At 38.4% G+C, this 11,625-nt stretch overlaps 1 protein-coding gene across 3 annotated transcripts; it reads right to left on the bottom strand.

Moving 5' to 3' along the window:
• Positions 1-821: 821 nt before the first annotated feature.
• On the bottom strand, positions 822-10,631 carry trib3 (tribbles pseudokinase 3). 3 transcript variants are annotated; one of them, XM_041782943.1, is made up of 4 exons: positions 10,034-10,631; positions 4,500-4,778; positions 3,872-4,164; positions 822-3,341 (listed from the first exon to the last, which is right to left on the bottom strand). In XM_041782943.1, exons 2-4 carry the CDS (start codon positions 4,776-4,778, stop codon positions 2,849-2,851), a joined length of 1,065 nt encoding a protein of 354 aa, XP_041638877.1. In that variant the 5' UTR covers positions 10,034-10,631; the 3' UTR covers positions 822-2,848. The 3 variants fall into 3 exon arrangements, with proteins under 3 accessions (XP_041638877.1, XP_041638878.1, XP_041638876.1); XM_041782944.1 differs by lacking the exon at positions 10,034-10,631 and adding an exon at positions 7,456-7,775; XM_041782942.1 differs by lacking the exon at positions 10,034-10,631 and adding an exon at positions 7,422-7,774.
• Positions 10,632-11,625: the final 994 nt, after the last annotated feature.

The raw sequence follows: 11,625 nt of genomic DNA on the forward strand, positions 1-11,625 counted from the left end.
AGGCCAAGGTCATTATTTATTCTTGCTGACAAGATTTCTGAGAGCTAAATTACAACATCAAACACCTCAGCCCTTCTTCTTCACATACAACTGTACTATCAATACTAATAAGTATGTCAGGCAAGGTATTGAAGCACCAGGCAGTAGTTTGATTTTTGCAAGAAAACCTGCTCCAGACTTCCTGGAAATGTGAATGACTATCACATCTTTATGTTTAGTGATACTGCATGGTTCTCAAAACTGATCTCTGAAGGTCTGTTTACATGCAAATAGTTCACAAATGTGACTCAATTTGGAGGTCAGTGATCAGGGTCCTTGGGCCTGACATTCATGATCCACCACTGTGCCGTCACTGTCCGGCTATTGTAAACCTTAAAGAGGCTTATTATCACCACATGGTGGTTCCAGTTGTCTTAAGTCAGCAGTGGGTACAAGAGGAAGTGGAAGACACTGCAGGTCTATTCTAGATATCTAAAAAAAAAAAAAAAAAAAAACACCCAAATCCATTAAAAAAAAAAAACTAAACAGGGAGCCTCTTAGGCTTCAGCCCACTTCTCTAAGTGGGTGTCTGTGCTCTCAGAAAGGGACCTGAAATGTTAAAAAAAAAAAAAAAAAAAAAAGAAACACTTGAGTCACTTTTTGCAGTTTTATAAGGTGCAAAGGACTCGTGTGTTGATGCATGTAAAATGTTACTTTTTTGCGCCTTATAAAAGTGTTACAAGTGACTGGTGTGCTCATGTTTCTTTCTTCCTGGATTTGGCTCAGATAAGAAGTCCACTGAACCATCTTTGAAACAAACATAACAGTCCAGAAGCAGAAGATTTTGTAAAACATCTTTATTTCTTCTCAGATTGTACATGAGGTCTGTATGACAAGTTCAGAAGAAGGCATCCTGTTAGCTGGCTGCAGGTCTAATGCATTATGATCAGTCAAATAAACAGAAACTGATAATTTTAGACCAGTTATCTCAAAAATACAACTTCACTGTTTACTTAGGATCCAAACTTTGTGCTTAATGAAGAGCCTTTACCCTGGTCTAGTTTAAGTGGAATAAAAACTCACAAATTTAGCAAAAAATGTCACTTACACTCCTGCTAATGAACATTTCAGTGCTTTTGTCTATCAGCAGACAGTGAAGTATCTCAATTAAACCTGTTTGAACTTTATCAGGATTATAATAGGCATGAGGAAAAAGAAAATGTAACATCACAGGATCTTTTTTAACTATTTTAAACCTAGAAGCAGCTGCTGTTGCAGGAAAAAGTAAAAACATAGGCAGGACAGTAAATAAAGTCTGAATCCTGAGATAACTGGCCTAAAAATTGCATAATTTGGCTTCTATTGAACAGTGAACTGTGTCTGACTGAAGGTGAATTTACAGCATAACATCACTTTTGTATTTAATTAATTAAAAAAAAAAAAAAAATGTTTCTGAAAGATATCTGCAAACTTAAAAACACTGATCCTTCACTTCAAATTTTAAAGAGCAACCAGAAAGCGTAAACACTGAGGAAGAAACTATGCCGCAATTCAAGCTCTGCCTCCTTCAAATAATTTAAAAACATCCATCTGCACATTTAGGGCATCTTTGTCAGCCTATTCAATCTAAAACGTTTTAAATGTAAGGTTAAACTCGATCAATGAGGATGTGTGAATCATTAGTTTGGCATGGAGCTGCAACTCCTTTGCAAGAGGGAAATTCTCCACATTTACTTACAAAAATTACCGAAAAAACCCCGCATGTAGTTTGTTTAAACTGACTTCTGGATTCCATGTAGAGCCACTGACTCCCATTAGTCATGCACTTAAAAAGAGGCGGGGCTTGAATGGCGACACAGCTACAGTGAGTGAAAGGCACCTGAGGGTCGGGGTCAAGTAATCCAGGATCAGACTGTTTTGGAAATGTGTTTGTCTGTTAATGCTTGTCTAGTTTTGTGAAGACATGTTTGAGCTTTTGGACTGGAGAGTAGACATTTTTAGTGAGTTTAAGATTACCATTCCTTCTTTCCAGGAAGTGGATCAGATACTCAGATTTGAGTTACGACTAACATTGCACAACATTCCTACACCTGCAGGACTGAAATAGTTTAACTGAAAAAAATAAAACAGTGATTGTCAACATTTTCTAGCCTTGACTAAAATCACACTCTCAGCTAAAACTGCACCGTTGTTATGACCATTGTCATCATGGCCTGGTTGTTTTAAAGGGTTTAATCTGGATTATAAAGATCCAGATAGGAATGCATTTTTTCTACCAAGGATCATGCAATCAAACTTGTTTTTTTAAGGTTGTTCAAAGAGAAACTGTTGAGAATAAACCAAATCAAATCGCAGATTTTTCTAGGATGACCTAATCTGGATTTCCAGTGTTTTAAAGAAGGATTAATACTGTATACTTTGTCCACAGGGGGTGCCAAATCTACACAAAGTGGAAATTTCTAATAGCTGCTTTAAATGAGCATGCAATGTTGTGAACTGTGTTTCGCTACAATAGTGTGGCAGAAGAACTTTGTATCATCATGTTACCACAGTAATGCAACATAAGGATGCAACTGCTCCTTTTAATGTCCCATTTCATTTTATTTAACTACATTTTGCTCCTTTGTTTTAATTCTAAACAATCAAACTTCAAGACTTGATCCTACTGTGAACAACCAGGCCCGCATGATGATTCCTCCGGGTTTTTCAGGGTCTAAGGTGTATATTCATGCAAGTTGGGGGGGCCTAAAGTGCTAATTAACTTATAACAACACTATTCTGAATACCTTCATCACTTTTTAGTTGTGTGGTTAAGAAGTGATCTTTTATAAGTGCATGTCTTCACAAACATAAACCTCACAAACATATGTTAGTGTTTTTCAGTCCACGTTGGCACCACCTGGTCGTCCTCGTCCTCATCTTTGTTATGTGGTGTTTTATGGGAGCTGCGTTGAGTCTTTTGTGTGTTTTGATGCTGCGTGCACCGATTGGTCAGCCACGGGTGCATTTGCAACTCCGACGCCTGTAACCTCTCCGCAGGCGACTTCCTCAGCATGCAGCCAATCAGACACTTTGCTTGTGGTGACAGCCAATCAGGCAGGCTAAAGGCGCCGCGGCGGATCTTGGCAAACAGTGCTGCGGGCTGAGTGTCCTGAAATGGGTAGCGTCCAATCAGCATGGTGTACAGAGACACGCCCAGGCTCCAGATGTCTGCGGCACGGCCTGAGTAAGAGCCTTTCCCATTGGTCAGCAGCTCAGGGCTCACATAGGCGGGGCAGCCGTGTCTGTCTGTCAGAGAGTCGTCTTCGTTTTTACCGTGGAGGAGGACGCAGTCGTTGAGGCCGAGCAGAGCCAAACAAGTTCTGTGGAGAGAAAACATCACAGATCACATCTTCAGTCTGCAGGACTATATGGAGTATTTGAGATTGTATCCTGAAGGTGTAGTTGGGAAAGTTATGGTATTTTATTTTAGTATTGTTTTCTTCTTTTAGAGGCGCTCTTAAAGTTGTTATAAAACACAGTAACACAAATATTAATGGCTATTTATGAAAGAAGACCACAAGTACAAACACTGCAGAAAACCTCCAAAGTTTACAGGAAATTGGAGTTAAGTAAAATGCACCATTATGCATGTATTTTCTTAGAGCTCCTGTAGTGATGCACTTTTGAACATGTCCATTTTGTTGTCTCTTGGTTAAATCTTATGTTTTATTCCATATAAGCTCCAAACGGCAACATTTTTCATCAGATACATTTGAGTGGTTAAAATGTTTTGGAAATTTTCCGTTGCAATTTCTCATCAAGGAGGAGCTGGTGGGTCCTCAGGTTTAACAACCATAACCACTGTCTTATATTGTTTCTTATGCAGTGTCGTAGTTTCTTTATAACTCACCTGTATTTATCAGTGAAGACAAATCTGCGGAGCTTCAGGTCTCTTAGTACGACTCCATGTTGATGACAGTGTGCCACAGCGCTCAGCATCTGAGAGAACAGATGCCCCGCCTCCTCTTCACCCAGACGCTTCCTGTTTCTTACGTACGCGTGCATGTCTCCATGATGACCAGGCAGGAAGACATAGACGCTGTCCTGTCCAATTACAACGTCCTGCAGGCCACAGATGTTGGCATGGTGACCGACACGGGCATAGGCAGCCAATCGCTCCTGGTAACCACGAAGCGGAATCACCTAGAATTATCACAAGAGGATAGGCAAGACTTTTAACGATAAACGTGTATCTGAAATATTTTAAGGATTTCCAACAGTGTAAAAACTAGCATTAGCAGGAGCAGCTGAATTTTTTGCATTTGCATAACAAAATCACTGCATCAGGATCAAGAATGTTTTGTTTTTGCAGTTTAAGGGGTATCAGTCATGATATCAGCAGTAACACGGGCATTTTCGGCAACATCATAAGTAATATTTTAAGTTTTTAAATATTTTTAGCATAATAAATCAAATTTAAGGTAGTATTTTTTGCAACTGTTATTTTTTTGCAGTCTTTGCGGTGCTGGTTACATTACCTGGCAGGTGTATTGCTGTTCTGTCTGTGAGTGCGAGGCTCTATAAGTCTCCTCCCCCTCACAGCGCTCATACAGGATGTAAGGTCCAACCCTGGTTGGAGATTGGCTCTGGTCAGACTTGGGGGTGGGGCTTCTGGACCTGGGGCGTTGTGGTACACCTGCGGTTGGAGGAGGTAAAGCCAAGCGGGGAACTTTACATTTGGGTAGATTTTCCTGGGGTTCATCCAGTAATCTCTTCAGACACTGCTGAGACCTCGCTGTGGCCACGCCCATGCTCATCTGTGATTGGAGGAGACAAGAAACAACATTGGGTTAATTAAAACATCCTTCCAAAACCTGCTGATGTGGGAAATTTGGGTAGTGATTTTTCAGGTAGGAGTTGTTAGTGGGTCCTGAGGCTGGACCTGTTGAGAACCACCATCCTAAACCAAAGGTCAATTATGAAAAATGGCTATTTCAGATTTAACTCTGCTGACAACCAAACTGGCAATTCAACCAACCAAGAGTCGGAATTAAATATCAAAGAAGGTCAGAAAAAATCAATAGTTGATCTTCTGGTGGTGTTGAGTGGCTCTGACTTAAACTTACTGGTATGTTTTTGTTTTTTGTTTTTTTTTAACTCTGGCAGCATGAATTTTGTCACCATCAGTTAGCTAAAGTATGGCAAATTAGACTCTTGTTCACCTCTTTTGCAAAACAAGCACTTGGTGTGCTGCAAAACAGCTGACCTGCAGTTTATTATCCAAGCATAAAAGCAATATTTTCAATCATTTTAACAAATTTTAAGAGAGTCATAGCTATCCTCATACACCCTGCTGTAACTGTCTTTATTGCTTCACTGAGGCCATGTTTATAAAAGTCAAATTGGTTAAATTTAGTGAAAATTAGTCGAAAAGCAGTGTTCTTCAGTTGTTTCAAATGAGAAAAGGGATAAGAGATTCTGTATATTCTAGAAACTGTAAATAAGGAGGGCAGGGCTTTTCATGTGGAGTGGACACTTTATTAATTAAATCAACTTCTCCCTCTCTTTATGCTCTATTTTTGTTCTCCACCAACTCCTCTGGGAACATCTGGCTCTTGTGCTGTGAAATATTGCACTGTTTGATTTGTCTTTTCATTTTTGTGGAGTTTGCATATTTTTAACTGGATGAAACAAAAAACACTATAAAGAACGTATTATTAAACCAAACAATGATGCACTTAAAACTGATGTAAGGCTTTGAGATGCCAAAAAGAGGGCTGCAGACCCTCAGGGCTTCACAGCAATTTTATACTGTCATCTCAAACATTCTGATTAGAAAATACTGACAAAACCACTTCAGACTGGCCTGTCTTATCTCCATTTGCTGCATTAAGGTGATTATTGTTGTACATTTTAAGCAGGTTAAGCTGGAGACAGATTAAATTACACTCCTGGTTTTATTCCTGCTTTTCAGCGCCCTCTCCTGGTGACACTGCAGCACAGCCTCCTTTTAGCTTGAAACCGTCCTGGGTGTAATTTTCTCATACTGTAATAAGAATAATATTATTATCACATCTCTGTGTGTTGCGCGTCTCTGCTGCTCACATGTTAACACGTCTATAGGCTTCATGATGAAACTTCCTGTAAGCTGACAGACGCTTCAGCTTTCAGATCGTTGCATCAGAACACAACAGTTTATAGTTTAAACAGGCTTTAAATACAGTCAACACCTACCACACAGACACAGGCACACAGGGGCAGAGGGAGGATAGACGTGTGGCTTTGGAACAAAGTATTCCAGAGCCCACGGCCTCGGTGGTGACACTGTGTGGAAACCTGCTGTTAGCCAACGCTGCTTTCACTCTGGTGAAACACCCTGAGTCACAATGTCACCACGGCAGCGTCACCCCTAACACACACACACACACACACACACGTTCAGTGAATCAGTGCTGTTTGATGTCTCATCTCGTCAGCTATTTGCCAAAGATTTCTCCATCACTTTCTGCCGTTTCACAATCAGAGATCAGACGGTGAAAATAAACAAACATGAAGCAGAACGAAATCTATTGAAAACACGCTCTTAGCTTTATTTATCCCTAGTTACTCATTTACTTTTATTTGTAGAGACTTAAAAACTTTTACTTTCATTATGAGATCAGGGCACTGACCCCTGTTGAAACCTGTCTGTGTGTATAAAACAGTGGCAATTTGCAGCTATCAGCAATAAAAGTCTATCTGAAACCAGCAATAAAAGTTCATCACAACTTCACATGGTCCAAGATTGTGTGAAAATAAGTTTATGTCTAGGAAAAACATAAAAATACAACCTTTGGAGCTTGCAGCCAAAGAAGGACAAAGAAAACGTGAAAATATTCACATTAAAGAAGCTCAAATCAGACATTTTTAAAGGATTTTTGATGTCAATGTGCCTTCCAAGGTTATATATTCATTTTTAACTCTGTATCTGGAGCTTTAGGTCTAGAAAATCCCTTTACAAATGTGCTTTTCTTTTTTCAATTTTAAACCAAAAATATCAAAATATAAAATAAAAACAATTAACTATTTAGATATTGTTGATGTTATCTGGCTTTCATACAATACTTTAGCACTAAACATTATTCCCACTTTTGACCTTGTTTAACTCCTCAGTATGTCACAGTTCCCTGCATGTTACCTCCTCCTTACACTCACCGATCACTTTATTAGGTACACCTGTTCAGCTGAACCCTGATATCTAATCAGAAAATCACATTGCATGCATTCAGGTATGTAAAAGATGATGTGATTAAGTTCAAACCGAGCATCAGAAAGGGGAACAAAGGTGGCTGAAGCGACTTAAAACATGCCATGCTTGATGGACCTTGAAGCAGACGGGCTGCAGCAGCAGAAGACCACACCAGATGTCTCTCTTACCAGCAAAGAATGAAAAATTGAGGCTATAATTCACACAGGCTCACCAAGACTGGACTTTAGAAGACTTGATAATGTCACCTGGTCTGATCAGTCTCAGTTTCTGTAGGAAAATCCAAATGTCCGGGTCAGACATTGGTATAAACAACATGAAAACCTATGTCCAAAGTCTCTTAATCCAACCTTCTTCCTCATTCTGATGCTAAACTTAAACTTCGGCAGCTTGTTTTGGCCATGTCTACATGCCTAGATTGCTGCCATGTGATTGGCTGATTAGATATTTGCATTAACAAGCAGTTTCGCAGGTGTACCTTATGAAGAGGCTGGGTAGTGCATATCATGGAGTCTTATCAGACTGTCACAAACACTTTTAAAGTCTACTTAAAATGTCACAGCACTTTATCAGATTTAGACACCCTTTTTTTATCCTGGTTCTGCCCCTCAAACTTTAATTTGAATGCACTAATATTTGATTGCTTGGACTAATTAAGCATTTTCAAGTGGTATAATGCAAGTAATTCACCTTGAGCTGTACCTACACTTCTCTCAGATTCAGTAAAATCTGCACACGTCTTCTAGTCCTTTGCACTGACTTTTAACTGTAGTGTGTATCACTGTGGACCCAACAGTCCTAGCACAATGACATCTCCCATTTCCTTTCACAGCCCTTTGAATGAATCATACTGAAACTAAAAGTCCTGCTAAGTCAGCAAACACATCTCACGAGCTCGCTCCATCAGCTGATGCAATAATAAAAATAGTTGCTGAGGAAATTATTGAGTATGATTAGTGAGATAAAGACTGAACTTTGGTGCTAATAGTCAACCCTGTTTGAATTTATAATGAGCTCAGAACTCACCAGCTGCTGTCCTCAGGCTAAAACATCTACTGTACTTACATTCATTTAGAGGAGCGCTTCAGAAAAGGAACTGTTAGTGATTCTATTTCTCCCTCCTTTAACATGTTTACTAAATTTCAGAGATTCATATTACACTTTTAACTTCACTACAATTATTAATTGCCTATTGTTAAAATTTCATCCTAATTGTTCCTCAGTTTTTAAAATGAATCAGTCTGTAAATCATTACTGAATATTATGCATATCACAGGATTCCCACATGCTTTTAAAATCATATTCAAGACCATTTAAAGACCTGCACTGAGGAAAATAAATACCATTTTTGGCATGAGAAACTCTCAACAATTACAGGAAAATTAGGACAGACTTTTTTTTTATTTATTAAAAGTGTTTTTGAAGTGTTAAATAGCATAGTACAAAGAAATTCTTTGGTGATAAATGCCCAAATTTGATTATTACTGGCACATTTAATGCCTTGACTGTATCAGTATGCCTTATGGTGAGATTTATCAGCGGATTCTATACAGCTTAACTATTCAAAAGCAGAATTAAACTTTTTGTCAGGTAGGATCTGGTAAAATAAGGCTGGGCTGCACAGATTTTAAGTAGGTTTTACCACAGTAAAGAGTGTATTTACTCACAGTGAGTCTGATGAAATCAGAGAGGGTCTGGGATCCTCCCACAGGAAATTTGGAACAGACAATTCCCTGAATTCTGGAGAATATTCATGCAACAATTTCCGCAGAAAGATGTGTAAAATAGTAAATACATGGCTTTATTGAATAAGGAAATGCCTTAGTCAAAGTGCCTTCTAAAATTTAAGGTCAAAATCTGACTTTTGAGACTTTTTTACAGCCTTAAATTTCAATTGTGCAATTCAAGACTTTCTAAGACTCTCTACAGGAACCCTGATATCATATTTCATTGCTTTTTCTCTTAGCTCTTTTGTATAAATCATATAGTTTTTGTATTTAAGGCACAAGCTGCCCTGAACCAAATGTCCTACAAGAGGTTAATAAGGTTGATTAAACTGAATAGGTTGGAAATGTTAAAGATGAAGTTTTAAATTCCAATTTAAACTGGCAGACTTAAAAATTGACATTTTTGTAGATAAAACTACAAAAACTTTTCCCTAATGTACTCCACCTCGAAAAGATGCAACATAAGGATGTTGTCATATCTCAAAGCATTAATAAAAGTCATAGAATAGACATAAATATACCATAAATCATAAATATTAAGGTGGTCATGACACCAGAATTTCAAACCCCTCAGTATGATGCAATGCTTGCAGCCAACCTGTCTCTGTACAATGGTAAGAAAAACTGAAGGCTGAGGTACCAAATACTGGGTCGTTTCTTGTTTTTATATACTAAAAATGGCCGGGGAATTCTATCATACCTGTACTGCACAAAGACCAACGTAGCCAACGTTTTTGAGCAATTTTAGAGAGTTTGACGACGTTTACCTGCAATTTTGATTAGTTAATTCCTCTCCTATGCACCTATTATATGGAGTAGCTGTCATTTATCACTGTTTCGGTACCTGTCGTTGGACTACTTTCTATTATCTTGTTAAGAAAGGAAATTGTGCCATTTTAAAAACCGCTATATCAAAAAAGTACTGGACAACCTTATGACAATGTTAAGCCAACTGTAGACGTGCAATGTTGCATTAGGTAGCCTTCACAGTACATTCTCAGGCTGCCTCGTTAAATTATGAGTTAAACGCCTCAAATTATAAAAAGGGAACTTTAAAAATGTATTCAAAAGTACTTTCTTCATCACTGCTGTAGCTTACCTTGTGTTTTTAGACGAACTGGTCCGAACTGATGCTCAACAGGAAACCAGTAAATCCAGTAAAAACCGTTAAAGTCGAAGTGAAGCTGTTTTTACCGCTTGTGCCAGTTTTAAGTGAAGTAGAAGTCCATAAAATAAGACTTTGTAAAAGTTTAAACACGGAGGGAGACCAGTAGACGTGCTGACACTGGGAGGACTGGAGCGAACTGTACGTTGGTGACGTCTTTGTCTCGATATTGTTGTCGTGTCGGTTGCGCAACTTTCGTCAGTCAGCTGTCAGGTGTTGCTCTTCTTCTTAAGTTGGAATGAAAAAGGACTGAACAAAAAAATGTAAAATCAAGTTAAACAAAATAAAAGTGTTAACATTTTTTTTTAAAAAAGAGCGTATTTACGTTGTAAATCCGGAGCTGGAGCGAACAAAGCCGAGTCAAACCGAGTCTTCCTGTGCTTCTGACTGAGGTTAATTTCCGTTATTTCAGTTACTTTTGTTTCGGTTTAAATCCACTCTGACCCCCAGTCGGCTCGTTCTCCGCTCCTACTCCAGAACTTTCGGGCTCTCTCTACCCAGAAGAGCCGGACTGAGGACTGACGCCAACTCTGTTTGGTTACGGCGTTTCCACCCGCGGTGACGTCACTGACCAGGGCGGAACTTCGATGTTGCAATCCTGAGCCGATCAGTCGTCAGAAAACACACATGAAACCGATCCACAGACTGTTGAAAGAATAACCGAACACACACGGGAGTGTCTTTATGTTTCAATATTGAACGCTGAGAAAAGCGAAAGTGGAAGAAAGACGTAAATATACTGTTTTTATTCAAAACCGATAATAACAAAAGTTAAACCCAGGCTGTTAAAAGGAACTAAATCAAAAGTAGTTTCAAAATAAAGCAGTTTGCGCAACGCCAAAGAAGCCTATTGTAACTGCCTGACTGCTTTAACATGTGCTCTTAAATGTTGCAACTGTTTAAAATGAGGATATTTGTCATTACATGGTGTAATACACGGACTTACGAATTTCCTTCCTGGAATCATATCAAATCTGTCTTAATCTAAAATATTGCATCAGATACTTTATTCTTATCTAAGCCTTTTGATGCAGTCTTTCTCAAATGATCGAAATATGCGATTTACTGCAATTCATTAATTACAAAGCCTATAATTAATTAGATCTTTCTTTTATCAGCTGAACATAAAAACCGAACATATGCCTTATATTCATTGTACATGTGGCACAACATATATATATGCATACATAGATACATACATATATACAACTAATAAGCACTACTACTAAAAGTACTGGTCAACAAATCTACTCAAGTAAAAATAAAAACGAATTAAATGTAGTATTGAACAGCTACTGAGTAGTTGTACTGTAAAATATGACCATTTTGCGAGAGAACAGATCACCAACCAGGATGTTCAGGTAAAGCTTCACCTCTGTAATTACAGTACACACCTAACTGACAGTATGTATTAAGATCATATAAATTTAGCACTTAAAAAGTGTCCATATTGGTCCACACAACATGAAGTTAAACTAAACTTTAAAGTTCAAATAGTTTTACAGTATGACAGAGCTGCAGTAACT

This window comes from Cheilinus undulatus, linkage group 3, assembly GCF_018320785.1.
Source record: "Cheilinus undulatus linkage group 3, ASM1832078v1, whole genome shotgun sequence".
Taxonomy (NCBI): Eukaryota; Metazoa; Chordata; class Actinopteri; order Labriformes; family Labridae; genus Cheilinus; species Cheilinus undulatus.

Bases quoted from the DNA above. Each gene is read 5' to 3' on its own strand.
- trib3 (XM_041782943.1), bottom strand. From the start codon at position 4,778: ATGAGCATGGGCGTGGCCACAGCGAGGTCTCAGCAGTGTCTGAAGAGA. The intron at 4,165-4,499 runs GTAATGTAACCA...TGATAATTCTAG, and splicing joins AACAGCAATACACCTGCCAG to GTGATTCCGCTTCGTGGTTA. The intron at 3,342-3,871 runs GTGAGTTATAAA...TTCTCTCCACAG, and splicing joins GTCTTCACTGATAAATACAG to AACTTGTTTGGCTCTGCTCG.